Consider the following 26,433-nt stretch of genomic DNA (forward strand, 5'->3'; position numbering starts at 1 on the left):
GTGTAGTCATTATCTTTACCATTGCTTTGAATCACTTCATTCATCTCATATGCTTTACAACAGTATTGATCAAGATCATGTTGGTAGCATGTCACTTAAGAAATTATCCTTGTTATCATTTACCTACTCGAGGGCGAGTAGGAACTAAGCTTGGGGATGCTTGATACGGTTCCAACATATCTATAATTTATTATGTTCCATGCTAGTTTTATGACAATACCTACATGTTTTATTCATACTTTATATCATTTTGATGCATTTTCCGGTACTAACCTATTAACAAGATGCCGAAGCGCCAGTTCTGTTTTACGCTATTTTTGGTTTAGAAATCCTACACAGGAAATATTCTCGGAATTGGACGAAACAAAAGCCCACGGTCTTATTTTCCACGGAGGCTTCCAGAACACCGAAGAGGAGACGAAGAGGAGCCACGAGGCGGCCACACCCTAGGGGGGCGCGACCCCACCCCTGGCCGCGCCGCCCTATGGGGTGTGCCCCTCGGGGCTCCACCGACATCGCCCCTTTGCCTATATATTCTCCCAGAATCGAAAACCCTAAAATAATCGACGATATTCCACGAAGAGTTCCGTAGCCGCCGCCTGACAAGGGATTAACTTATCAATGCCTACGGGTTGTAGACTAGGGTTTTAGTCGAAAGTAGAGGGCAAGTAGATCTCGACGGTTTCAGCCGAAAAGTACTCGACAATATGAAAACTAGGGTTTGTGAGACAATGATTCGTTACTTTCTTTGTCCCTCGACTCCCCCTTATATAGGAGGCGGAGCCGAGGGATTAGTAATACACAAGTTACAGAGTCCGGGAGGGTTTCCAACCCATCCGCGAGATTACAAGTATTATTTCCTAATACAACTCTAGATTTCCTTAATAGTAATTCGGGCTTCCGATTCTCTTTATCTTTCGGGTCGTGGGCCTCCAGTAAACCCCGGGTACCATCTTTTGCAGGCCCATTGGGGATGCCTATGTCACCGCCATCGCGAAGACAAGTTTCGGGGAACAGAATCTCTGTTTCGGCACGCCGCCGGGATGGGGAATTGCCCCCGGAGTCATCTCCATCGACACCACCGCCATCTTCATCGCCGTTGCTGTCTCCCAAGATGAGGAGGGAGTAGTTCTCCCCCGAGGCTGAGGGCTCTACCGGTAGCTATGTGGTTCATCTCTCTCTCCCATGATGTGATCTTTATGTGATCATGACCTTTGTATCACTATTAATCTATGTGCTACTCTAGTGATGTTATTAAAGTAGTCTATTCCTCCTTCATGATGTAAAGTTGACAGTGTGTGCATCATGTAGTACTTGGCGTAGGTTATGATTGTAATCTCTTGTAGATTATGAAGTTAACTATTACTATGATAGTATTGATGTGATCTATTCCCCCTTTCATAGCTATTGGTGACGGTGTGTATGCTATGTTAGTACTCGGTCTAAATTGCAACGGTCTATTATGCACTCTAGAGGTTACTTTAATATGAACTCCGGATTCACTCTCCACGGTGTGCCGGTGACAGTGTGCGCATCGTGTGTGATTCCCTTATGAAGTTGTGGAGCTTGTTTACTCCGGCTTGAGGTGTGCTTTGAAGCCCTACACAATGAATGGTGTTTGTTATCCAACAAGAGAGTGTTTAAGAGTGGCATTTATTTATTCAGTTATGTGATCATTGTTGAGAGTGTCCACTAGTGAAAGTATGATCCCTAGGCCTTGTTTCTAAGCATTGAAACATCGTTTCCAACAAGTTCTGTTACATGTTCGCTTGCTGCCATTTTTATTTCAGATTGCAATTACTACTTACAATCATCCATATTACTTGTATTTCACTATCTCTTCGCCGAACTAGTGCACATATACATCTGACAAGTGTATTAGGTGTGTTGGGGACACAAGAGACTTCTTGTATCTTAATTGCGGGGTTGCTTGAGAGGGATATCTTTGACCTCTACCTCCCTGAGTTCGATAAACCTTGGGTGATTCACTTAAGGGAAACTTGTTGCTGTTCTACAAACCTCTGCTCTTGGAGGCCCAACACTGTCTACAGGAATAGAAGCGTGCGTAGACATCAGGCATCCCCGCCTCCCATCGCTGGCACGCCGGTGGTGGCGGACAGCGCCATTCCCTCCGCCTCTCGCCGGTGAGGGGCGATGATCTAGGGCTTCTCCCGCGGTAGGAGGTCGCCCGGGGCAGCAGCCTTGGGTTCGACGGTGGAGGGACTTCTTCTTCGCCGGAGGAGATCGGCTGGTTGCTGGGGTGGCGGATCATGAGATCCCTCTACCCCGGCGATGAAGATCTAGTCGACGACGAGCTAGCGGCGAAGGGGCCACCGGTGAACACCGAGCCTTGACTTCGTAATTGGTGGATGATGGTGGCAGCTATTGGCGTCGTTCCCCTGCGAAGGCATCATCTTTGCTGGCTTCTCCGTGTGCTCTCGCCGAGTTGGGGACTCACGGCTGTCGGTGAAAACCGTGTCAAGATTGGCGGGCGATGGCGTCGTTAAGCGTCGCTTCCTTCTTGAAGGCATCGTCGTCGCAGTCTGCGGGCACTCACTCGTGCTGCTCCGGGAGAAACCCTAGATCCAGCCAGGATCAGACGATGACGGCGCTTCCTACGTCGTGCTACCTCTTGGGGCATCGTTTTTGGAGCAGCGGCTGGATGGAGGTGGTTTTTGGTGGAGTGGTGTTCATCTACCACGTTGCCGTCGATGATTCTCAGCCGCGTGGAGCTGCAGGGTATCGAAGACGGGCGAGGATTGCTGGACGCGGGCAGGATGGTGGAGCTGTTTGGTATTATGGTGACATCGATGGCAGGCCTGGCACGGTCAATACGTTGATCTCGCTTGGAGATGGGTTCGAGATAGATGGCGGTTGCAAACTCTGCGACGTGTGCAATGGCATACTCTCAGGGTTTTGCTTTTTGGATGATGTGTTTTGGTGTACCGTTAGGGAGTATGGCCTTCATGGTCCCCCCTTCGTCGTAGGTATAGCGAGTTGTCGCTAGGAAGGAGGCTTCGAGATTGATCTTTGTATTCCCCTTGTAAGGCATTGCGAATAATTTTATAAAGAAGAAAGTTGTGTGCATCCTTTGGATGCAGAGGCTGGGGCTATGGTCCTTGATCCAGAAAAAAAAACGAAAGCATTTTGGAGAGTTTGGCTCGCACCTCACTGTGCTGATTTTCTTTCACGCCGATTCGTACAACTTTACTTCATTTTAGTTAGCGTCGAACCCACGAATCAGATTTCAAAATAGTTTTAGCTAAAGATTCAGATTAAGACACTAGTTTTGTCAAAGGATGAGATTTGCCAAACAAAAAAAAAACGGGATTGTGCATATTAGCAAACCCACCATCGTATGGGCGAGCTTTCATGACCTAAGGCACCAAAAACGCGGGGGACGAAGATTTTGCAGCTGCAGAACAGAACCTGTAAAACACGAACTGAAAAAATGCATTTGAAATATCGCGGGGAAATTCGTCGATGATCATATATATAGATGGCATTTGATATTCCGATTGAGCATCATAAGTTACATAATCCAATTAGCGAACCTAAATTACTTACTAACCCCTAACCGCGCTAACTAATTTGAAGCAAAATGCGGCCAAATTGGCCTCTGCGCGCGGCGGTGCCGGTGGTGGCAAAGCGTCGAGGCGGATGACGGCGTCGACACGGGTGAAGAGCTTCACTCCTCGTCGTCAAGCTCGACTATCTTAAGCTTGACGCGACGGACGCGCTCCTCCCGGCGAGCTGCCTCGTATTCATGAACTTGGTGGACAGCGTCCGCCTCCTCCCGGCGGAAGCGCGGGCGGGCCTCCGCCGTCCAGATCGTAGCCGTCCAGATCGTATGACAACGAGCCCTCGCCGCCATTGGCGTACTTGGCGAGCTTCCCTGGGGGCGTGAGCCTCCAGTTCGTCCATCGGCGGGCACTGCGCTTGCGCGCGTCCTCCGACCGGTTAAACTTCCGACGTTCCTCGTTCGTGCGGAACACGGGGGCCGCGGCGGCGAGTCCCCGCCGCCCAATTCCGCGCCGCGCCCTGCTGAACAACCACGGGAGGCCATCGCGTCGCGGAGCTAGGGCGAATGTGGGCTGCTGCGAGCTAGATTTCGGAAGCTGGCGGCAGAGGAGGGAGTGGAAGCGGCGGAGGGAGGTAGGCTTTGAAAACCGAACTCCCCTCCGCTATATGTTTTAATACTGGGTGGCCGCCGAGTTTCTCGGGCCCCGAACTCGTTTCACAGGCCAGGCCGCGAGTTCGGGCTCCATTCTAGCCTACTTTCGGCCTGAACCTATATAGTTCGCCGGACTTTTTCGGTTTGGATTTCTTTTTTTCGGTTACTGTTAGAGATGCATCACACAAGCTACAAGCCAAACAGAATCTCGAGAGTTTATAAAGAAAAACACAATGTCGAAAAGAAGAAGGAATTAAAACACGAAGCGCACGTTTGTTGGTCCGGAAACAAGGACGACGAGTGAAATCAGACGCAGGAAGGAATCCAGCGAGCACATGCGGACGACGCGTCTCTGCTTTCGCCCTTTCTTCCCACTCCACTTGTCCGTAAAAAAGAGAGACAGAAAAGACGAGCAGCATTTCATTTTATTTTCTTTTCCGAACCACCACCACCTTGAGAGCAGTCCACCCGCACCAATCACTGGGACTGTGCTGACAGCGACGGCGGGAGCCTCCCGACCCACCCCCGCGACGCAGTCGGTTCCCCACGGCGGCCCGCCCTCCCGCCGATGGATCTCCCGCCGCTCTCCCACCAGGCGCTCTTCGCGGCCGTCCGATCCGCGGACGCCGCCGCCGTGCGCCGCCTGCTGAGCGACGCCGGGGCGTCCGGCTCCACCGCGCCGCTCGTCGCCGCGCAGACGGAGGCCGGGGAGTCCGCGCTCTACGTCGCGGCCGAGGCCGGCGCGCTCGAGGTCGTCCGGCTCCTCCTCCCGCTCTACGACCTCGAGGCCGCCACGCTCCGCTCCCGCCTCGACCTCGACGCCTTCCACGTCGCCGCAAAGCAGGGCCACACCGGTGAGCACTTCCTTTTCACCCGATTACTTCCGCTCGGCCGGGTCTTGCAACTTCCAAACTCCAATCGGTTGCTGATCCTGTTCTAGGCGAGCCCAGCTGCCCTCGCCTTAGCTAGATCGAGTGGTTCAGGCTAGCTTTCGATTTTGTAGACTTTGCGGTTCCACCAAATTGGATGTACGTATGTATGTATGCCACTATGCCAGTACATGTGAGACCGCAGCAAGGGTTGTGGTTATACCACAGTACCAGCAAGATTTGTTAAACCTACTACATTTTTGTGAAGGTTTTGCTGATCCAGCCACTATTGCTCATTGAGGAATGCTATGGTCTTTTCTCATGGCAAGTAGACTGACAAATTCCTTTCCTAACAGAGGTTGTCAAGGAGTTTCTGGGGCGGTGGCCCGAGCTCTGCTCAGTGTGCGACTCGTCCAACACTAGCCCACTGTACTCTGCTGCCGTGAAAGACCACTTGGACGTGGTGAATGCTATATTGGACACTGACGATAACTGCCTAAGGATTGTGCGGAAGAATGGCAAGACGGCGCTGCATACTACTGTGAGAATCGGGTACCATCGCATCGTCAAGGCACTCATAGAGAGGGATCCTGGGATTGTTCCAATCAGAGATAGGAAGGGCCAAACTGCCCTTCACATGGCCGTCAAGGGTAAAAACACGGATGTGGTCGAAGAATTGCTCATGGCTGATGTTTCCATCCTCAACGTGCGTGACAAGAAAGCAAACACGGCTTTGCATATAGCTACACGGAAATGGAGGCCCCAGGTATAGTTATATTTGCCAAAATCATGTAATTTTATAGCTGTACCTTATCTTGTTTGTGTGACTTTTTGGTTAACCCTACCTTGCTTGAAACAGTCATACCTAAGTATACTTTTTTTTTTTATGTTGCAACACTATTTTTCTACATAGAGCATGTGTCCGTGCTAGACTGCTAGCACCAAAATTTGTGCAGTTATATTTGGCCTGATAGTGGTATTAGTTCATGCATGCACTAAATAATTGGCCATTGGCAATTGGAGAAGAGGACTTTTAACATAATGGGCTACCGGGCATAGGGTCTTGTACATCTCTTTGTCTCCTCATGAGTATACTAGCTCCAGGATGTCAGTGCTTGCTAAGAAAGTGATTTTGCAGTGTGCCGGAGGATATCATACTACCGTGAATATATTACGCCAGACTTAACCAAATGTAGAGATTGTATTATAAGATAATAACACAACAATAACACAGCAATTGGGGCATTGGTTACAACATGCTAATTTCAGTAGGATTGGTAAATTGAGTTACTACAGACTTCTCAATATAGCTCATAATGTGTGACCATCTTCTCTGAGTGATTAAGCACTATTAAAGTATGAAGACATTTCTTGTCATTGTTGAATTTCTGCCACTAGAGCCTATTTTCCAGTACATCTACGTTGAACCTTTGTACGTCAGCTGGACTAGCGATAAAGCTAAGATAAGGATACCCATGGCTCTTTGGCATTTTATTCAGTGGTATTGTGTGTGAAATTGAAAGGCACTGGGTGCAGTTACAATGCTGATGCCGTTTGTCTAAATGCTTCTGCCGTTTGTCTAAATGCTCTCTAGTTGAATTTTTGCTGGTCCCTGAATCAGTAACTATCAAAATTAAGATCTGCAGTTAATCTGGTTGCATCTTAAGTATTATGTGAATTTGAAACAGAACTACAAAAAGTACATCTTGTTTCCTTCAAGGGAAGATTCACTTTTTTCACATGAACTGATATATTTCTTGGTGCTTTATATCCCAGCGTACTTCCATTGACTCCATTCTCTGCTGACTTTTTTTGTCTCCAGATGGTTCAACTTCTGCTTAGCTATGAGACACTCGAAGTTAATGCTATCAATAATCATAACGAAACAGCTATGGACTTGGCTGAGAAGGTTCCATATGGTGAGTCTAAAATGGAAATAATAGAGTGGCTGTCAGAGGCTGGCGCAAAGAATGCAGTAAATGTAGGTAAGGTTGATGAAGCATCAGAGCTAAGGAGGACTGTGAGTGATATCAAGCACAATGTGCAAGCACAGCTCAACGAGAACGCCAAGACCAACAAAAGAGTGACAGGGATTGCCAAAGAACTGCGGAAACTACACAGAGAGGCAGTTCAGAACACCATCAACTCAGTTACTCTGGTAGCGATCCTGATTGCCTCCATCGCGTTTGTTTCGATATTCAACTTGCCAGGCCAATACTACCAGGATACTAAAGATGGGGGCGAAATCGGTGAAGCCTACATATCCAAGCTCACCGGTTTCCGCGTCTTCTGTCTTCTGAACGCCATCGCCCTTTTCATTTCGCTCGCGGTGGTCGTGGTGCAGATCACCCTGGTTGCCTGGGAAACTGGTGCGCAGAAGCAGATCATCAAGATCGTAAATAAGCTAATGTGGTCAGCGTGCCTTAGCACGTGTGCGGCATTTGTGTCATTGGCTTATGTTGTAGTTGGCCCGCAGCATGCCTGGATGGCTTTCACCATATCAGCTGTTGGAGGGCCGATCATGATTGGGACCCTCTTGTTCCTGGCCTATCTGTTGCTGCGCCCGCGGTTCAAGTTTGGCGAAGACAGGCAGCGGCGCATCAGGAGGGCGAGCGGCAGCAAGTCCTTCTCCTGGTCTATGCGAGAAGGGTTGTCAGACCTGGAAGCCGTTGAAGACCATGAGAAGAAAATCTATGCTTTGTAGTGAGTAAGAAATCCTTGTGTAGACGATGTAAGATGTAACATTAAGAACAGGTAGTTGGGAGAAAACAATCGCCTTGTACATATTTTCTCGGCTGTTTTAGGTCTGTGGTGAGGTACAGTACGCAGACCTTTTATCTCTGCACCATCCTGATGATCTATTGATCTGGATCCTAGTATGGTTGCTAATGTATAATACTGGAGAATGAAGAGCTGCACCTGCTGCAGTTTCCAGGTACAGGTACGGTGTTATACATACGTCTACTGATTACCACGAGCGTTGCAAGCTGCTCTACAAAACTGTGGGCTTGAAATTGTTGAACTCTGTAAAATCCTGGTGGGATGGGCTTTATTCCATTTTTTATTTAGGGTAAAAAGTAATAATGATTTTATGGCTAAATCAGTTCTTAAATTGCTTGCTCCCTAGTTCATTTTTGCTGCTGCTGTACAAAAAAGTGAAAACCTGCTTCTGAAATCCTGGGATTTAGTTTTGTAAAACTGCTTAAAATTTTAAGGTGCATTGGAAGGGAACATCCACAACATAAACTGACTCCGAAATAAACAATGTACTCTGTAGATAAATTCCAGTTGGAGAGATGGTGAGTGGTGACACTGCTATTGTCGGAAAGCACGTTTGGTGCACATGAGAACCAATGCTCCTAATTTTTAAAATATTTAAAAATCATGTATTTTTGTTTAAAAAAAATCGTCATATTTATTTTATGAATACATACACATGTTCTGAATCTGATGTGAAGCTTCGATAGAAATTGTATTTTGAGCTACATGGAAAAAAAATTGTGGCTACGTATATGAGTAGATATTTGTCAGAATTTTTTCCTTTTTGTATAGCTCAAAATATAACATATTTTTCTCCAAAATTCCTACCGTACCTTCGGAATATTTATATGTATATGGGTATTTAATTAAAAAATCAAAATCCAAAAAATATGATTTTAAAAAACCAGAAGAACGGGTACTCATGTGTCAAACACACTTTTCGCTATTGTCGTCGTTAACTTTCAGTAGTACTACTCCGCGAGAGGCAAGAGCTCAGTTGAGCGGAAGACCAGACAGATGGACTCTTGCCTACTGCACCCTTATCCACAGCCGCTCCCTCTCCCTTCCACCTCCCAACGAGCCCACCTCAAATGGGGCCCCTGCTCCGGCCGCCGCCATCGCCGCCGGCGCATGGCCGTCTCCGCGCTCACGTTACAGGAGCAGCTCGCGCCAACCAGCCCAAGAACCTCCCAGAGATCGAACCACGGCAGGCTGTTCGACGGAATGCAGGAGGGGAGCGTCACGGCCTCCACAGCAGGCCCCCTGTTCGACGAAATGCCTCGTCCGAGGAGCGGCACGAGCGCAAGCCCCGGGAGAGCGCCCAGGAGCGGCGAGAAGACCGCGAGCGCGGCGATCCTGGCGCTGGCGCATGCCAGCAAGCACGCGGAGGTCGCCGAGCTCTTCTGCAGGCTGCAGATGGACGGAGTGCCCATCAGCAAGTTCATGCTCCCGAGCGTGCTCAAAGCCTGCGCGCGCCTCCGCGACAGCAGGATGCTCCGGGCCATGCATGTCCTGGTCGTCAAGTGCGCCCTCTGCCGGCATGTCGTCGTGGGCACTGCGCTGGTCAGCGCATACGTTGATTCCGGTCTGATGGATGATGCCGGCAAGGCCTTCGCTGAGATGGACGACGAGCCCAACATGGTTTCTTGGAGCGTGATCATCGGAGGCTATGTCCGTTCTTGCCGGTGGGACGAAGCCTGGGATGCGTTCTCCGCCATGCAGCGTGCCGGGGTGCTTCCAGTTGATTCAGTTCTTGTGATGGCGATTCAGGCGTGCAGTGCTTTGCTGTGCCTGGTCCGTGGGAAGCAGATGCACGCGTTGGCGGTTTCCCTCGGGTTTGAAAGGAGTGCCACTGTGTGGAACTGCCTCATCGACATGTACGGCAAGTGCGGCGACATGGGTAATTGCAGGTCGGTTTTTGAGACGATGGTGGACAGGGATCAAGTAAGCTGGAATACCATCATCGCAAGTTATGTCCGTCTTGGTCTTTGTGAAGAGGCGCTCGACATGGTTATGCAAATGCAGGAGTCTGGTTTCACCGTCGACCGTTTCACCCTTGGCAGCGGGGTCGCAGCTTGCGCCCATTTGGCTGACATTGACAATGGCCGTGCATTCCATGGTTATTTGATTAGAAGAGCATTGGATACCGATGCTATCCGGGGCAGCGCACTTGTTGACATGTACGGGAAATGTGGCTTGACAGAACTTGCTCGCGTGGTATTCGACAGGATGGATGAGAGAAATTATGTAGCATGGGATGCACTCTTGTCTGGCTACGTTGAAAATGGGCAGGTTGATTTGGCACTCAGCATCTTCCGGCAAATGGAGTCTGCAAACATAAAGGCTAACCAACATACCTTTGTGAACCTTCTGAAGCTTTGTGGCAACAGGAGGTATACAGAATATGGAAGACAGATCCATGCACATGCCATCAAGGCCATATACCAGATGAATGTAGTTTTGGAGACTGAGCTTATTGACATGTACGCCAAGTGTGGCTGCATCGAGGTTGCCCGGTTATTGTTCCTCAGGATGAACGAGAGGAACCAGATATCCTGGAATGCTCTACTCTCGGGTTATGTAGGGGATGGACAGCCTGCTGCCTCAATAAACATTTACCGTCAGATGGAGCAGGCGTCCATTAGACCTGACCAATACACTTTGGCAGGGCTTTTAAGCCTTTGCCGGTACCAAGGGCATCTGCGTTACGGGAGACAGATACATGCTCATCTCATCAAGACGGGCTATGAGACGAATGTGGTACTGCAAACTTTGCTTGTTCATATGTATGTCAGGTGTAGACAATGGCGAGACGCTGAAAATGTTTGCTCAATGATCCAAGAGAGGAATTTGTATGTGCATGATGCATTCTCAAAGGTATATGGAGATGGCTACTTTATCTCAAGAGAAGAATTTCATTGTGTGACTTTGTAGCAGTTATGGGAAAGAGCGAGGGTTATTCTCCAGAATCTCTGAGGATGCTGAAGAATTTAATTGTGTGACTTTGTAGCTCAGAGTGTAAGTGAAATTATGATAGCAATTAGTGTGCAGCAGTGCATTGCATTGCCCTGCTTGCTTCTGAATTGTCATGTTCTCTATTGATGTAGTTTTGTCTCCAACAAACAATTGGCTCTTTGTTTCCCATCGAAAGCTTATACCCATTTTCCATGAGCTAAGCAGGAGAGAAATTAGTAGCATAAACAAATCAGGGGCCTGATGAGTGTTTCTCGCAGCTGTGCAAAAGTATCAAGGAAATACAGCCTTCTTCAATCAGAATCGCAGCAGAAGATACTCAGCTGCATCTATGATTTATAACATCTATAACAACACATGGACATTAGCAAGAAGTATTGCAAAAAAAACTGGGTTCAACACTAAACAGCAAATCATTTCGGAGACCTTTCTATACAGAAAACAGCATACTTTCAAGTTATGGCACATTCATGCAAGCTTGTACAAGCCCGTGTCCTAAACAGAAACACATCCAATCCTCACAAAGAAGAAAATCTCTTGATTAGATATCATCAGCTTACAAACATACTGGAAATAGCTAAGGTCCTCACTTGCATTGAGGTTGCCCGGTTACTGTTTCTCAAGATGAACGATAGAAACCTGATTTCCTGGAATGCTCTGCTCTCAGGTTATGAAGGAGATGGACAACCTGCTGCTTCTATAACCATTTACCATCGGATGGAGCAGGCTTGCATTAGGCTTGACCAATACACTTTGGCAGGGCTTTTAAGCCTTTGCCTTCATCTCATCAAGATGGGCTCTGAGATGAATGTGGTACTGCAAACTTTACTTGTCCATATGTATGCCAGTTGTAGACAATGGGGAGACGCTGAGAATGTTTGCTCGATGATCCAAGAGAGGAATTTGTATGTGCATGATGCATTCTCAAAGGTATATGGAGATGTCTACTTTATCTCCAGAGAAGAAAAATGGCCCCTCGTCCATTGGAGTTAGGATATGTGGAAAGACAGTGGTGGAGCCAGGAACAAGATCTAGGGGGGGCACAAGTTGTTCCCAGCTTGTGATGTCTTCAACCTCAAAACAGGGCATAGCTTCCACACATGGGTACCCATGGAGGGAGAGACAGGGATACCGGGCAACTCCCCAGCTCTATCCAGGCACATTTGCACCAACTTCTGTGTTCACTGTGGATACAAGCACACACGTTCTTAGATTTAGATACTGTGGAGCCCGTAAACAATGAATTTGGTGATTTTGTGGTGCTTTTGCCACTAAATTGGTGGCGAAATGAGGGTTTTCATATTAACTTATGCTGTGTGGCGTCTTATGTTGCATGGTAGATGTGCTCACCCTTTATCTGGTGCACCTGTACCGTTGTCTTGTTATGGGGAATTATCTCAGGATGGTAGTTTTTATTATTATTATTGTGACTCTTGTAACTCAAGTGTGTAGATGAAATTCTGATAACAATTTTGTGCGCAGCAGTATATTGCATTGCCGGCTTGCTTCTGAATTTCACTGTCGATCTAGTTGTCTCCAACCAGCAATGTGCTCTCCATCAAGTAATGTGTGTTTTTTTTTTCTTTTTGAGGGAATAAGAAATATGCTCTTCGTTTCCCAGGAAGACTGAATCGCATTTCCCATGATGAGCTAAGCATGACAGAAATTAGGAGCATCCACAAATCAGGGGCCTGGTGAGCATTTGTCGCACCTGCACAAAAGGATGAAGGAAATACGGCCTTCTTCAGTCAGAAAAGCAGCAGATCATTCCAAAATGAATTTTGCACAAAGTGAATCCAAAACCAAACCGTAAACCACTTCTGAGACCTTCCTATACAGAAAACAGCACACAGTTATAGTACATTCATGTACACTTGTACTGGCCCGTGTCCTAAACAGAAAACACATCCAATCCTCACAAAGAACAAAATCTCTTGATATCATTAGATTACAAACGGATGGGAATCACAAATCTTCTCACTTGCTGCTTGCTCCAGGATGTTCATGCCTGCAGGCTTTGGGTATGGAAGTTATGTCAGCGTAAGTCCTTTGTGAGTTTTAATTGTCGTTGCCTTTAAGAATGTTGTACTTGCAAAGTGGGCAATTTGCATGCATCCGCAGCCATTTCGTAATACATGTTGAATGGAAATGATGGTTGCAAGGGAGAGCAGATATCTCGACTCCATCTTCGTATGATGAGATACATATGCAGCATTCCTGATAGAACAAAGACGCTGTCAGCAAAGCATCGCAGACTAGATAAACACTGGATACTGTTCTCGTTTGTATCAAGTTCACAGCATTGTTTAGTTTCTAAGAATAGTTGCCTGAATTTTTGAACTGGCATAACTTGCAAAGTTCTTCTAGTGTAACGGTAAAATTAATACGCACTTACAATGGAAGATACGCTATGCAAATATGAAGATCAAAGATAATACATAGAATTATGCGCGAACAAAGCAACTTGTACCACACAACAATGCCAATACACAACAAAATCCTTACCGCATCCTCACGAAGAAGAATTCGTTCACTTGTTGATGTTCCACTATTATTCAGTATAGGGATCATAACCCCCTCATCAGTTCCCTTTTCTCCATCCTCACTGGGATTAGAATACTTATATCTGGGGAGAACGCCAATATCTGCATCTGATGCACCCTCCTACATATGTAAAAGAAGGGAATGTGCAATAAGCTGTAAAGGTGTGTGTAGTACAGGAGCAGATACTTTCTCAAATGCAAAATGAATTTATTTACCTGGCCAACCAGAGCATACAGAATTGCGACAACGCAAGGCAAGCAGCAGCACAGCGCAACCCCAATGAAGCAGGCCATAACAACACAGAACACAGCGAAGAAGACATCAAACGCTAGAAAAACTACAGTTAACCTGCACAACAAATTCCAAACCAGGTAACTTTGTTAGGTATAATACTCCGTAGATAGATAGTGTAAAATTGTGTTTGGCTGCACAATGCGTGCGCCTCCTCCTCTCATTGATTCATATATATAGTCATGTACAAGGGATATGCTTGAGCTACAAGTTGAGTCGGTTAGGAACCGACTTTGGTATATTTCCTAAATTACATACAATAGATGGTTGCCGTACGGTACTCTCCAACAGATAGCACTCACTCTATATGCATCAGTTGCATGAAGCATTTACTACTAGAAAACATAACAGCTATTTGTTATCACCCAGCGAACAGGTTTGAAAACTTCAAATGTTCATATTCATATCATACGCCAGTATACTCAATTAGTGTCTCAGTGCAGAGCTTATTGTGCACTGCTTTTCTCGAAAGGATTACTGTTGTCTTGCATTCTACTTTGCATGCTACAGAATCCAGATATGACATATTGCAATATACAACACTAGCCTTGGTCCTGGTTACCAATATGCAATTGGAAATAATTTACTGAATTCCCACAAAGAAAGTGTAGTGCGCAATGGGTGAAGGTTTAAGGCTACGGTACCAATAAAGCCTCGGGGCACCTTGTTCGAGCACGTCGCCGCCGGACACCACCCAGTAGAACCCAATGATCCACCACAGGAAAGAGATCATAGTGTTTACCGACTCGCAACGGTCGGTAGAGCTGCACAAGTAACAAAATCATCAGAATAGAGTTAATGGAGCAATAGTGAACAGAGACAAAGAGTCATTTCCTCCAGATTAGCACATATCACAGTTCCACAAACCCTAGTCCTGCTTCCACCACACAGCAAAACCCGAGGCAGAATTGGGGGCTTTCCCTTTTCGCCTTACCTGATCCTCTCCTCCATCGCCTCCACCTCGTCGTCACCGCCCTCGCTGTCGGAGCTGCTGGGCCCGGCCCCAGCGTTGGCGGCATCGGACTCGACGTCGGGGCTTGGCGCGCGGGCGGCGGGGCGGGGGCGTGCGCCGGAGCAGACGAGGGAGACGTGCACGACGCACTGCAGCGCGTAGCCGACGAGCCAGAGGCGGAGCGGCTTGGCGGGGCTCTCGGCGGTGGAGGCGGCGAGCACCGCCGCCGCGGCCGCGGCGAAGGCGACGTTCCAGGCGACGTCGAGCGCGACGACGGGGCGGGAGTGGGCCCAGTCGGCGCGCCGCCTCTCCAGCTGCAGCGCCGCCGTCTCGCGCACCAGCATCGACGGCCCGCGCCGCCCCGCCGCGCGCCCGATGAGCGCCGCGAGGCGGCTCGGCCTCGCCGCCGCCGCCGATGCTGGCGGCGGCGAAGAGGTCTGGTTCCCGGAACCCGGGGAGGAGGTTTCTTGCGCCGGGCCGAGCAGCGGCTGCTCCGGCGACGGCGAGGAGGCGGCCGGTTCCATTTGGGAGTTGGGAGTCTCCCCTCACCTCACTGCTGCCGTGTGCTCGTCCTGCCGTGACGAACGATTCTTGTCTGTACTCTGCCGACTGCGGTGCGCAAACGTTTTGTTTTGGGCCGGCTTGAACTGACTGGGCGCTCTGGTAAGCCATGCCTGGTAGGCTTGGGCTGAGCCTTTGAGCACGGAGGACATTTACGATGCAAATTGGGCTAGATTTCATCAGCCCAAAGAAGGACAACTAGCGAGGAATAACAAACTAACTAACAACCCGAGTCGGAAATTAATTGCTCGGTAGCGCTCGCGCGCAACGTACCATCGTTTCGCTAAAGAAAGTCTCTCATGGGCCTGGCCCGTTTGTGGATATGCTTTTCTTTCACGGGGTATGGATCGATCGGTCTGGCCAGCGTAGCGCAGAGTCCCAGCTGATCTCGCGCGGTGGACTTTTCCCGTCCAAGGAAACCGCGCGCCGTACAGGCCTACACGCACCAGCTCCAGCGTGTGTCAGGACCCACAGCAGGCTCACAACCATATGATGGACACGAACTGGTCATGATTTTCCATTTAGAGCATCTCCCACCGGCGTCCTTCAAACGGTTCCAAACGAACAAAAAAACATGTTCCTAATTTTTTTTTTCTAACGCAGCCTGATACGGTGTCCGGCGTTCCGAGCCCGTCCCCATTCCACATGGGACGCTCCGGGCACGCCGGACACAACAAAAAGCGAGGCGAGGCGTGGCGGGACCGACGCGTCAATGGCTCGAAAGTCTAAAACCCCGTCGCGTTACCTTTGGTAAAGCGACGTTAATGGCGTTCCAGATTTCTCTGGCGACGCAGGGACGCGTCTTGTCGTGCATGGCCGCGTGGCCGTCCACGTCAGCGTTTATTGCGTCCAACGACCCACTGACGATTCGCCTGCCGCCGCTGTACATTAATAGCGTCATGCGGTTCTTGTTCATCCCAATCTCTCGCCGCTCCCAAATCTTCTCCTCGCCGCTTCAACCGCTACGCAATGTCGTCGTCCTCCCGCAAGATCGCCGCGGCGAACGGCTTCGGCCGCGGTAGCCTCACCGTGGCGGAGGCGTGGGCGTTGTACCGCGAGGGATATCCCGTCCCGTCGGACATGCGTCTTCCAAGCAGCGCGGTTGGAGGATGGCCGTCAACGACATAGGTATCCCGCCGTCGTCGTCACCAGGCTCGGAGCGTTGGAGGGACTCCATCAGGGCCCAGCGGTCTGCACTCGACGCCGACGAGCGGACCGATCTGACCTGGGTGGCCACCGGCAACGACACCTGGTGGGTCGCCTACTTCTAGGCGCAGTACGACGTGGAAATGAACAGCACCGTCGGCCTCGTCGGCCGGCCGAACAGCTGGAACAAGGACGGCGCGTCCTATTCTGGGGTGTTCCGGGACGCACCCTGGAGAACGTCATCAACGGCATCCACAACGGCGCTCCAAGGTTGGAGAAGCCGTCCTCACCGCCACCGTCTTCCGCAGCGCGCTGGCAGCCGAGGAGGACGTACTTGTTCTCCTCCAACTCTTCGTCGTCAGGGCCGGCCCGATCGATGTCGTCCTTGTCGCACCACGCCACACCCTACACCGTCCCCAAGCGCGAGGTGAAGGAGGAGCGGGATGTCAATCCGAGTCCCGGCGCAGCGGCAGCCGGCAACAGCAAAGGTGCGGCGGCGACGCCCTCCTCATCCCGAAGCCGGGGAGTACGAGCGGCAGCAGCGACTCATCGCGAGCAGCGACGACCCCGAGGATTGCCCAGGGCTGCGAGCGGCGTTCTTAGCGTCGCTGAACGACAAGGACGCCTGGAGGGGCGACCTCGACACGGCGATCGTCATGTCCATCCGCGGCACGGGCAAGCCGCTCGTGGACCTCACCGACGACGGCGAGGCTGGATCAAGCGGCTTGGTGAAGGACGAGCCCGTCGATGAGCCCGACGAGCGCGTCAAGTAGGAGGTCGTCACCGACGACATGTACAACTTCCATCATTACTACGACGCCTCCGGTCGCCGCAAATACTTCTAGATTAGGGTTTAGTTTAAATTTAATCGAATTTCATTCGAATCTACGTAATATATAGCAAGTTTAAATGAATTCGTTTAAGTTTTAAATTTCTGAAATTTTGTTTCGAGGATGCGGTTGGGATGCGACGTCCAGCAAACGCGGCACAAACAAAACACGTCCTCCAAACGCTCGATCCGGCGCCGTTTAGGGACGCGACTGGGGATACTCTTATACGTACGTGCAGAGTTCACTACAGATCGATAGGCGGGGTAGCTAGCGCTGGACATGTACATACTTCAACATAAGTAGTCTTAGCAAGATTCTTGGTTGTCTCATCTTATTGGTAAATTTGCATCTTATATATGGCGTTATATCATATTGCATCATATATGGTTATGTGCAAATACCCAACAAAGATAGGCCAGATTTCCAGTGTTCTGGAATTTTTCCAGAACACCGAATAATCCGGCCTTCGCAGGCACTGTAATATCCGGCCCGACCAGATTATCCGCCCTCTTTTTGGACCGGATTATCCGGCCTGGGCTGGTTGTGCGGGATTTGTCCGAATGCGGGGTGGGGGTTGTAAATCAGCCAGATCCCCCCCCCCACACACACCTCTCTCCTCTCCCCACAGCCGCTGGAGACGGCTCTCCTTGCCGGAGCCTCCCCGTCTGCCCCCTCCCCTCTCAACGTTGTTGGCCGGATCGGGTACTCCTCCTTCCTAGCTCTCATCTCCACCAAGTGGTTCCTCCAATGGATGAGGGTATGACTCACAATCCCTAACACTAGGTTTTGTGAATTGTATATGCTATTTTCTTGGTTGAGATGGTGTCTAGTTGTTCCAAATCATGTGTAGAGTACTACAGTTACATGCTATGAGGCCGATCTGGTGCTAGACTAGGTTTTGCTCGAGTTTGCTGCAGATTCGTAGGGCCTGATTATCCGGCCCCCGCGATGGCCGGATTATCCAGCTAGGCCGGATTATCCGCCCCCTGGGGACACAGGATTATCCGGCCTGGAGAGTTGTTGCCATTGCAGTCTCTCTCGATCGACTTTGTCTAAACTTTTATCGAGTCTTAGTATGCATATAGTATGTTACTGCATCAATACATGACTTATGAGCTTACTCTCCTACATGCTATTCATCTATGTCACTTCACACGTAGTGGTTCTCGGAGGCACCCTCGGGGTTCTCGAAAAAGTGAAGAGTTGAGTCAGACCGCTCCTAGGAAGTCCGCCAATCTGAGGCGTAAAGGCAAGGATACAAGGAAGAATTACAAAAACATGGACATTGTTACATATGCTGCCCTCAGACAGAAAAACTGGTATGAGGATGTCGAGCGGGAGCTGGACATTGAGGATCCTCGCTTTTGGTGCATGGAGCAAATTTTCATTTACAAGGACATCTATGAACCCATGAACACGGTGAGGCCAACGCAAGCTATTGATGTGGAACTGCTCTCACAAAATGATTACTTTGAGGATGCCATTTGGGTTACCGAGCGGATGGGATTGCACAAGCTCATGAAGGTCCAGTGTGACTTCAGTATTCCTCTGATTAAGCAATTCTATGCTACTCTAGCCTTTAAGAAGGACGAGGATCGCACCGTGCATTTGATGTCTGGCTCTTCTCCCTGTGAGGCCTCCTTCCACAGGTTTGTTGAGCTTCTTGGCTATCCCTTTGAAGGTGGTCAACGTCTTCATGGTCCTCAGCGCACAGACAAGAATGTGCTCTATGATCTCTACGACGAGAATGGAGTTGTTGGAACTATCACTGGACTGCTTCCTATCTATGGTCAGCTGCTTCGCTTCTTCAGGGACACCATTGCCCCAAGTGGTGGGAACAATGATGCTCTTCGGGGTGCACTTGTGGACCTCCTCCGTCTTGCTTTTGAGTGTGCTAAGGATGGTGATGAGACCAAAGATTTCACCGTTTATGTCATGGATTATATCTTTCATGAGATCTTTGATGCCATGGTTTCCTGGACTTCTATGCCATATACTCCTTACATTCAGATTCTTATCAATAGCACTGCTGTGGCGGAAGATTGGAGTCAGTTCCCTTCTGTAGATCACAAGTTCAAGAAGGCTTACATCAAGAGGAAGACTGTTGTTCCAGCTGCCCCTGTTGCCGGTTCATTTATGGGAGATGCTCGCTCTAGTGGCCAGGCACCCGGTCGCTTTATTGCTCATAGGGAACTGAAGAAACTCAACTGGTTCCAGCGCAATGTCCTGTGCATGAACATCGAGATCCACAAGGAGAACTTTGAGGCCATCCGTCAGCGCGCAGATATACAACATACTCAGGAGGTTATTCTACACAAGCTCAGTGGTGAGCAAGGTCCTCCTCCTCAGCCTCATGTTCACCCCGCCTACAGTGGGTGGCACTCTTCTCGGGTTCAGTGGTCTGACATCGAGCAGGGTCTTCAGAGGAGCAACATCTCTCGTGACTCTCCACTAGCTGCTGACAGTGCTGAAGAGTATGAGTCCGAGACGGGCTCCGAGTGATCTCCATGGGACGAGTAGCATCACTCTTTTCCCCTTTTTGGCGTTTCGATGCCAAAGGGGGAGAAGTGTTCTATTTAGGACTTCTACGGGCTTTGCATGCATGGGTAGGGCACAAGCATATGCGTTTACCATTCCTTTATCACTCGTGTCCTCTTTCTTATCATTTGTTTGAAATATTTGTCTTGGTTTGGTTGTTTAAAACTATGTTCTATGTGTGGTTGTGAGACATATTGTTAAGGATTTCGGAGTTCGTTATGGGAATTCGATATGTTGAGACCAAAGTTTATGATATGGTGAGTGATTTAAGGTATTCGGTATTTAATATCACCATATTGGTATGTTTTCTATCACTTTGTCTCAACTATATTTGAATATGTCTCATGTTTTGTTCATGTTGGATATCTTTTGTGTTGAGGCACCTCGTACCTATGTGCAGTGCATTTGTATTCAAATGCAAATTACTTATATGCACACGTGTAGGGGGAGTGCTTCTATCCTTTGCCAACATAACGATTCATTCTAGCAGTATTATTGCAAATCTGTATATTGTCATCAAACACCAAAAAGGGGGAGATTGAAAGAACAACTCTCGGATTATAGTTTTGAATGTTTGATGACAATATATGTGATACACTAATGTGTGTTGAGATAGTGCAGAATATATATGTGGTTGAATTTGAGTGGAGAAACAAGAGAAAAGGAAGGAGGGAAAAACTCACAGGCCGGGTAATCCGGGGCCGGATATCTGAAGAACGGCTAAGGAATTTTCGGCGGAGCTATTAGTATGCCCCTAGATCCAGGCCGGATATTTGGCCGGACATTTCCAGGAGGCCGGATAATCCGGGGGGCGGATAATCCGGCCCATACTTAGGCCGGATAATCCCCAAAAATCCACCAACGGCTCAATTTTGGAAGGGGTATATATACCCCCCCTTCTTTCTCCACCTCAAGCTACTCAATCCTTCCCAAGTTCATCCACCATTAGAGCCATCTCAAGAAACATAAGAATCACGAGATCTCCTCCTCTAACCATCCAAAGCTCTTGATCTTTGGATAATTGAAGGATAAGACCCCGATCTACATCTTCACCGAAGCGATTTGCATTTCCCCCTCATATGATTGAGGGCCCCTTTGCTAGTGTTCCTCTTTGGAAACCCTAGTTGTTTGTGGTTGATTTGTTCTTCTTGTTGTTGTGTTGTTACAGATATTGGGAGCCTCCAATTCGGTTGTGGATGTGTGCCCCAAGAACCTTGTAAAGGCCCATTTTCCGCCTCGAGGAATTCCCTTAGTGTAAGTGGGCTAGGCCTTTGTGGCGCTGATCTGGCCTTCGTGGCGACCACACTCCTCCAAACGTAGACGTACTTCCCCTCAAAAGGAAGGAACTACAGGAATCATCTTTGTGTCTCCGCGTGCTCCACTCTCGGTTACCTCTATCCTTATTAGCTCTACTATATCTTGTCTAGCTATATCTTGCTTAGTTGTAGATCTTGTCATATAGGTAAATTCACATAGTTGCATATCTAGAGAATTTACTTTTGTGTCAAGCCTAAATTGAAAAAGAACTAAATATTGGTTAGCACCTAATCACCCCCCCCCCTAGGTGCGGCATACAATCCTTTCAGCCGGATCTAGACCATGTCGTTGATATACCCATAAAGTATACCCACAACACCACGCCTGCTTCCCCGCCCCATGTGCGTGCCACTACGACATCCACTTCGCATGCTGGGCATGCAGGGGCTAAGATCGATCCTTCGGCCATGGACGTAGACGATGTCGTTGCCGCTGGCTAGGATGGCCAGGCCTTGCCCGATCTCCTTCGTCAGTTCCGCTGTAGGCTCGACGACCCCCTGCTCCCACTGCCGGATCCGAAGGTGGTTCATCGGAGGCTGTTCCATGTGGCACAGCCCTCGCTAGGCGCAGCAGGCGGCTTGCAGCCAAGGAAAGGGCGCCGCCGTCTCTGTCGTTAAGTGGGCGCAACGCATTCTCATTGAGAAGCTCGGAGTTTGCCATGATGGGGAGCAGCTGTCCGCAGACCAGCTGCGGTAGTACGCCGATATCTTCGCGTCGCCTCTAGGCCCGGAGGAGGTGGAAGCCATCACCGCGTTGTTCGGGCTAGGTGCAGCGATGTGGCTGGCGAGGCGAGCTCCATGGGCGATGGGGCTGCTGAGGTGGCGGCCGTCTGATCGGTAGCCGGCTTCCTTTGGTGGATAGTTTCCAATGGATGTACAAAACGTTTGCATTGCTATCTGGAATGCGAGGGGCCTCAACAACCCTGCTCGTCGCTCGGCGGTTAGGATAGCGGTAGACGATGCACAAGCATCCGTGGTGTGCGTTTCAGAGTCCAAGCTCCAGTCTGTAACACAGTTTGATATTGCGCAGTCCTTTGGCGCCCGCTTCGACGGGTTTGCGTATGTGCTGGCTATCGGTTCTGCTGGTGGTGTGCTTATTGCTTGGAGATCGGAGTACATACGCGTTCTTGGCTCTCGCGTCATAGGTTCTCTATCTCCATCAACCTTGCCAAGGGGGGCGGGGCTGCATGGTGGCTTACCGCCGTGTACGGCCATACTTGCGACAACCTCAAGCCGGAGTTCCTTGATGAGCTTCGGATGCTGAGAGCCGCCATCCTTGGCCCGTGGGCAGCTACCGGTGACTTCAACCTTATCGTTCAGGCCAGCCACAAGAACACTTTGAACTTCAATCGGCGCACCATGGGAATGTTCTGACACTGTCTCAATGAGTTGGAGTTCAAGGAGTCCACTTTGTTGGGGCGGCGCTTCACTTGGAGCAACGGCCGTGTTGAACCAACCTTGGTCAAGCTAGACCGGTGGTTTTCCTCCGTGGATTGGGAGGAGCTGCACCCGGACGCGTCCCTATCGGCTTTGTCGTCCTCCATATCCGACCATTGCCCGATCCTCATGTCCACGGCCATGGCATCCCACTTTGGGAAGCGCTTCCGTTTCGAGAGGTTCTAGCTCAAGCTAGAGGGCTTCATGGACATGGTTGCAACACTCCGGGATGGCGCCGATGTGGGCGAGGTGGTCCCATCAAACCTGATCGCCAGATTAGGGTTCAAGCTGCGTAGGGTTGCCCGCGGTCTGCAGGGATGGAGCCAGCGCTAGGTCGGTTCAATTCGTGACTTGCTCCTTGTGGCTAACGAGGTTATCTTGCGCCTTGACGTTGCCTAGGAGGCTAGGGAGCTCGGTGCGGCCGAGGCCTGGCTGCGCTGGAGTCTCAAGCTCAAGGTGCTGGGCCTTGCTTCGCTCGAGCGGACCATCGCTAGGCAACGTGCTAGGGTGGGGCTGAGGGACAAAGATGCTTCCACTCAGTTCTACCGCATCCTTGCGTCGGGGAGGCGGCATCGTTGTTGCATCTCTGCCCAGAGAATGGGCGAGCGCACTGCCATTGACCTCGCAGGGAAGTTGGCTCTTGCCATGGATTACTACGTGGACCTGCTTAGCAATGCCCGCCCCATGGAATTTGACCTCTCCCTGGAGGCTCTTGGGCTTCCACAGGTGGGCTTGGCGCATCTGGACCCGTTTCACGGAGGAGGAGGTGTGGGTTGTGCTTTGTGCGATGCCATCCAACAAGCACTAGTAGGAAAAGGCTCATTAGTGGCGCACCAAAAACCACATTCTGTGGCGCATGGGCGGTGCGCCACAGAAACTTCGCCACAAAAATAAGGTTTCTGTGGTGCACCGGCCCATGCCACAAAATTAAGGTTTTATGTGGCGCACTAAGGACAGTGCGCCACAGAAATAAGGTTTCTGTGGCGCACTGGCCCATGCGCCACTGAATTTTGTTTTGCCGCATCACAGAATAATGTACAGGTATACTCGATTTTGTACTGTCTGGTGTATTATACAAGTTTTATACACAGTATACAGGTTATATACATATATAATATAGACAGATATAATATGGACATATATAATATAGCAACATTATACATCATCATCACATTACTTAGAGCCGGATCGAGTTATACATATATCTCCATACAACTCATAATCCATGCAAATTAATTAAGTTCATCATCTCCAGATACAAATGAAGTGACACCGGCCGCCGCCTACACTAGGATGAAATAGAGTACCGCCACGACGATGGTGAGCAAGAGCGAGAGCACAACGAAGGTCTTCATCTTGCTCTTGTTCGACTAGTGCTTCCTCCACTTGGCAACCGCCTCGTGTCTAGTCGGGTACCCTTTGTAGAAGTTGCCTCTGAACTTGTGCACATGTTTCTTGCAGTCCTCCCACTCCTCGTACACTCCTGGAACCCGCCCCTCGAACACAACGTAGTATGTCATCTCTATGGACACAAGGCATATTAGTATATAATGCAATGGAAAGAGTTAGAGGGTTCACATGCATACATATTCACAAGAATTAAAGCAAGGAAATAATAATAAACCTAAAAGACATATAGCATCGGTATCACATAAGTAATCAAGTTCAACGACAAAGACTACACTAGTAATTGAAGTCCAACAACGATGACCGTTTCGAGCAAATTAAGCAAGTTTAGTTTACAACACAGTACACATTGTCCATCGATTCAAAGCAATGCTAGGCACACTGGCCTCGGTCAACAAGACGTCTTCTTGAGCGGCTCCGGGAACGGTTTGTACAAGTCCTCCGTCGTCCACGTCCTTCCATCACCCTGCCTATGTAGGCGTTCTTCGATATCCCTCTTACAGAACCCTCTGAGTTGGTGTAAGAGCCCCGATCCGTTGGATACATCTTGTACGATAATTTCCGATAGCTTTACTTGGATGCGATGGAAGTCTTCTCTAAGATCATCATCGTTGATCTCCCCCGACATTTTAATGGGGTCTCGCTGACTAGGTGGCAGACACATCATCTCTGCATCTTCGACAAACCCTTTAAGGTGATGGAGGACATAGAAGGCCTCCTTAATGCTGCCAGCTAGCTGCTTCATGCAAGGGAAGTCGATCACGTGCTTGAACCCGAGCTTTTTAGTGCCCGACATGATATATTGCCCCTTCTTGTCGAAGGTGCCTCATTTTTTGGAGTAGCCAAGGATAGCCTCATTGAGAACACCCCTTATTCTCCTGTAGTCTTTCTTAAGAGTCGTATTCGACGAGTCGAAATACTGGGCTAGTGACCACTTCGGGCAAAGGATGACGAGTGTGCAGTATTTGTCCCTGCTCAATACATGCAATTGAAATGGAATGTTAGAAAGGATCGGCAATGGAAGAAATATATAAGAAAGCATAAGTTACGACAGGCGTGAGCGGATGTGTACTTACTCGGGAAAGACAGGCAGAAGAATGGTGTTCTTCTCTTTGTTCATGAGCATGAAGCTCTGGAGGTACCGCACCCCCTTGGTCCGTGTCCTTGAGCCGTCCTGGAGCTGGATATTGCGCATGTAGTAGGGATCCTCTACCACGATGTGGGGTGATCTCTCTCTGTTGATCTTCATCTGAAGATTGATCACGTATAGGCGGACCAAGTTATAGTCGAGTCGTTTCGAGTGAAATAGATTGAAGACGTCCTCGAACGCTATGAAGAAGATATCCGCGGGGTCTTCATGGACAAAGTTCGGGTCTTCTGGCACCTTGACCGAGAACACCGGGTAATTTGGATCCTTGTCTTTAAGAAGGACGCCCTCTAGATAATGAATAGTGTGCTGCAAAGGGAGCATTGGTCCACTTGCGAGGTGTTCCATGTCCTTAGGCAGTATCGGTTTACCAGCTTCATGACACCGGGGCAAGCCATCCGGTGTCGGTGGTACCATGTCGTCGGCCCGGATCCTCTTAGGAGGAGGCTGGCTCGAAGATGCGCCCTTCTTGGCCCCTCTCTTCCTTTACTTCTTCACCTGACCCGCTGGGGGTGCTTCGGGTGCTGGTGGTGCTGGTGGTGGTGCTTCGGGTGTTGCTGGGGTTGCTTTGGGTGCTGGTCGTGCTTCTGGGTTGCTTGGGGTGCTGCTGGAGTTGATTTGGGTGGCTCCCCGACGATCGTCTTACGCAGCGTGTTAGGGCTGAAAACGGTAGCAGGCTTGACTTGAGCTGGATTGCCAGCCTCCGGAGGAGTGTCTTGCAGAGAAAAACCTGTGAAGGTCAAGCGCTGCTTCGTGAATGTAGTGGGACGACCAAGTTGATCGACGTGAGTGCGGAAGGCTTCTTCATCCATAGGAGGCATGTACATGTCTTGGCTGCAGGCGCCAGTGTTTATGTAGGCATCGATGTCATCATCATCATTTCCATCGTTGCCATCAAGTGGCGCCATGTCCTGGACCTTAGGTGGTGGCGGTTGCGATGCCGCCGCTTGGCGTACCTTGCGTCTGGTCGACGGTCGTTGCCGTAGCGTTCCCAACAGCTGTTGGTGGCGTGTGGTGGTGGCGGCGATCACCGGTTCCTTCCGGGTGGCGGCGGCGACCGCCGTTTCCTTCAGGGTAGTGGGGGCGGAGACCGCTGTTTCCTTAAGGGTGTCGTCGGCGTGGGCGATCTTGGGCCGGATGATAGGGGAGGTGGCGCCGGTGCTGTTCCTAGCACTCGGAAGACCCCCCCCCCCCCCAGACGGATCTGGTTCTTCGGCCATGTCATAAGCCATGAGGTGCAATCCCCAAGGTCCAAAACGTCGCCCTCGTCTATGCCCGGAGGTTGATAGGGGGATGATGTAGCGGTACTCCGGCACTACCAGTGCCAACTTGACCTTCACCACGTATTCCGCTATTCTAGCATTGTGCATAACGCATGTGGCCATGACAAGGCCGCTAGCAACTTCCATAAACTTGCCGCGCGGGCTCCACCGTATGCAGGAGTATGCAAGGTTCGTCCTGAGTCAGGGGCGCCATGTTGGGCATCAT

At 49.8% G+C, this 26,433-nt stretch overlaps 3 protein-coding genes across 4 annotated transcripts; 2 read left to right on the forward strand and 1 right to left on the reverse strand.

Moving 5' to 3' along the window:
• The first annotated feature begins 4,741 nt into the window (after positions 1 to 4,741).
• LOC124693077 (ankyrin repeat-containing protein At2g01680) lies at positions 4,742 to 7,891 on the forward strand. Its single transcript, XM_047226529.1, has 3 exons — positions 4,742 to 5,028; positions 5,400 to 5,809; positions 6,866 to 7,891. The coding sequence occupies exons 1-3, from the start codon at positions 4,743 to 4,745 to the stop codon at positions 7,745 to 7,747; spliced, it is 1,578 nt and encodes a 525-aa protein (XP_047082485.1). The 5' UTR covers position 4,742; the 3' UTR covers positions 7,748 to 7,891.
• Positions 7,892 to 8,820: 929 nt separating this feature from the next.
• On the forward strand, positions 8,821 to 11,108 carry LOC124693078 (pentatricopeptide repeat-containing protein At2g13600-like). Of its 2 annotated transcripts, XM_047226531.1 has the most exons (2): positions 8,848 to 9,087; positions 9,124 to 11,107. In XM_047226531.1, the coding sequence occupies exons 1-2, from the start codon at positions 8,935 to 8,937 to the stop codon at positions 10,735 to 10,737; spliced, it is 1,767 nt and encodes a 588-aa protein (XP_047082487.1). In that variant the 5' UTR covers positions 8,848 to 8,934; the 3' UTR covers positions 10,738 to 11,107. The 2 variants fall into 2 exon arrangements, with proteins under 2 accessions (XP_047082486.1, XP_047082487.1); XM_047226530.1 differs by having other exon boundaries at positions 8,821 to 11,108.
• A 1,467-nt stretch (positions 11,109 to 12,575) lies between these two features.
• LOC124688278 (E3 ubiquitin protein ligase RIE1-like) lies at positions 12,576 to 15,115 on the reverse strand. The gene is made up of 5 exons (XM_047221978.1): positions 14,546 to 15,115; positions 14,256 to 14,375; positions 13,536 to 13,668; positions 13,282 to 13,440; positions 12,576 to 12,993 (listed from the first exon to the last, which is right to left on the reverse strand). The coding sequence occupies exons 1-5, from the start codon at positions 15,085 to 15,087 to the stop codon at positions 12,835 to 12,837; spliced, it is 1,113 nt and encodes a 370-aa protein (XP_047077934.1). The 5' UTR covers positions 15,088 to 15,115; the 3' UTR covers positions 12,576 to 12,834.
• Positions 15,116 to 26,433: the final 11,318 nt, after the last annotated feature.

This window comes from Lolium rigidum, chromosome 2, assembly GCF_022539505.1.
Source record: "Lolium rigidum isolate FL_2022 chromosome 2, APGP_CSIRO_Lrig_0.1, whole genome shotgun sequence".
In the NCBI taxonomy this organism is placed as follows: domain Eukaryota; kingdom Viridiplantae; phylum Streptophyta; class Magnoliopsida; order Poales; family Poaceae; genus Lolium; species Lolium rigidum.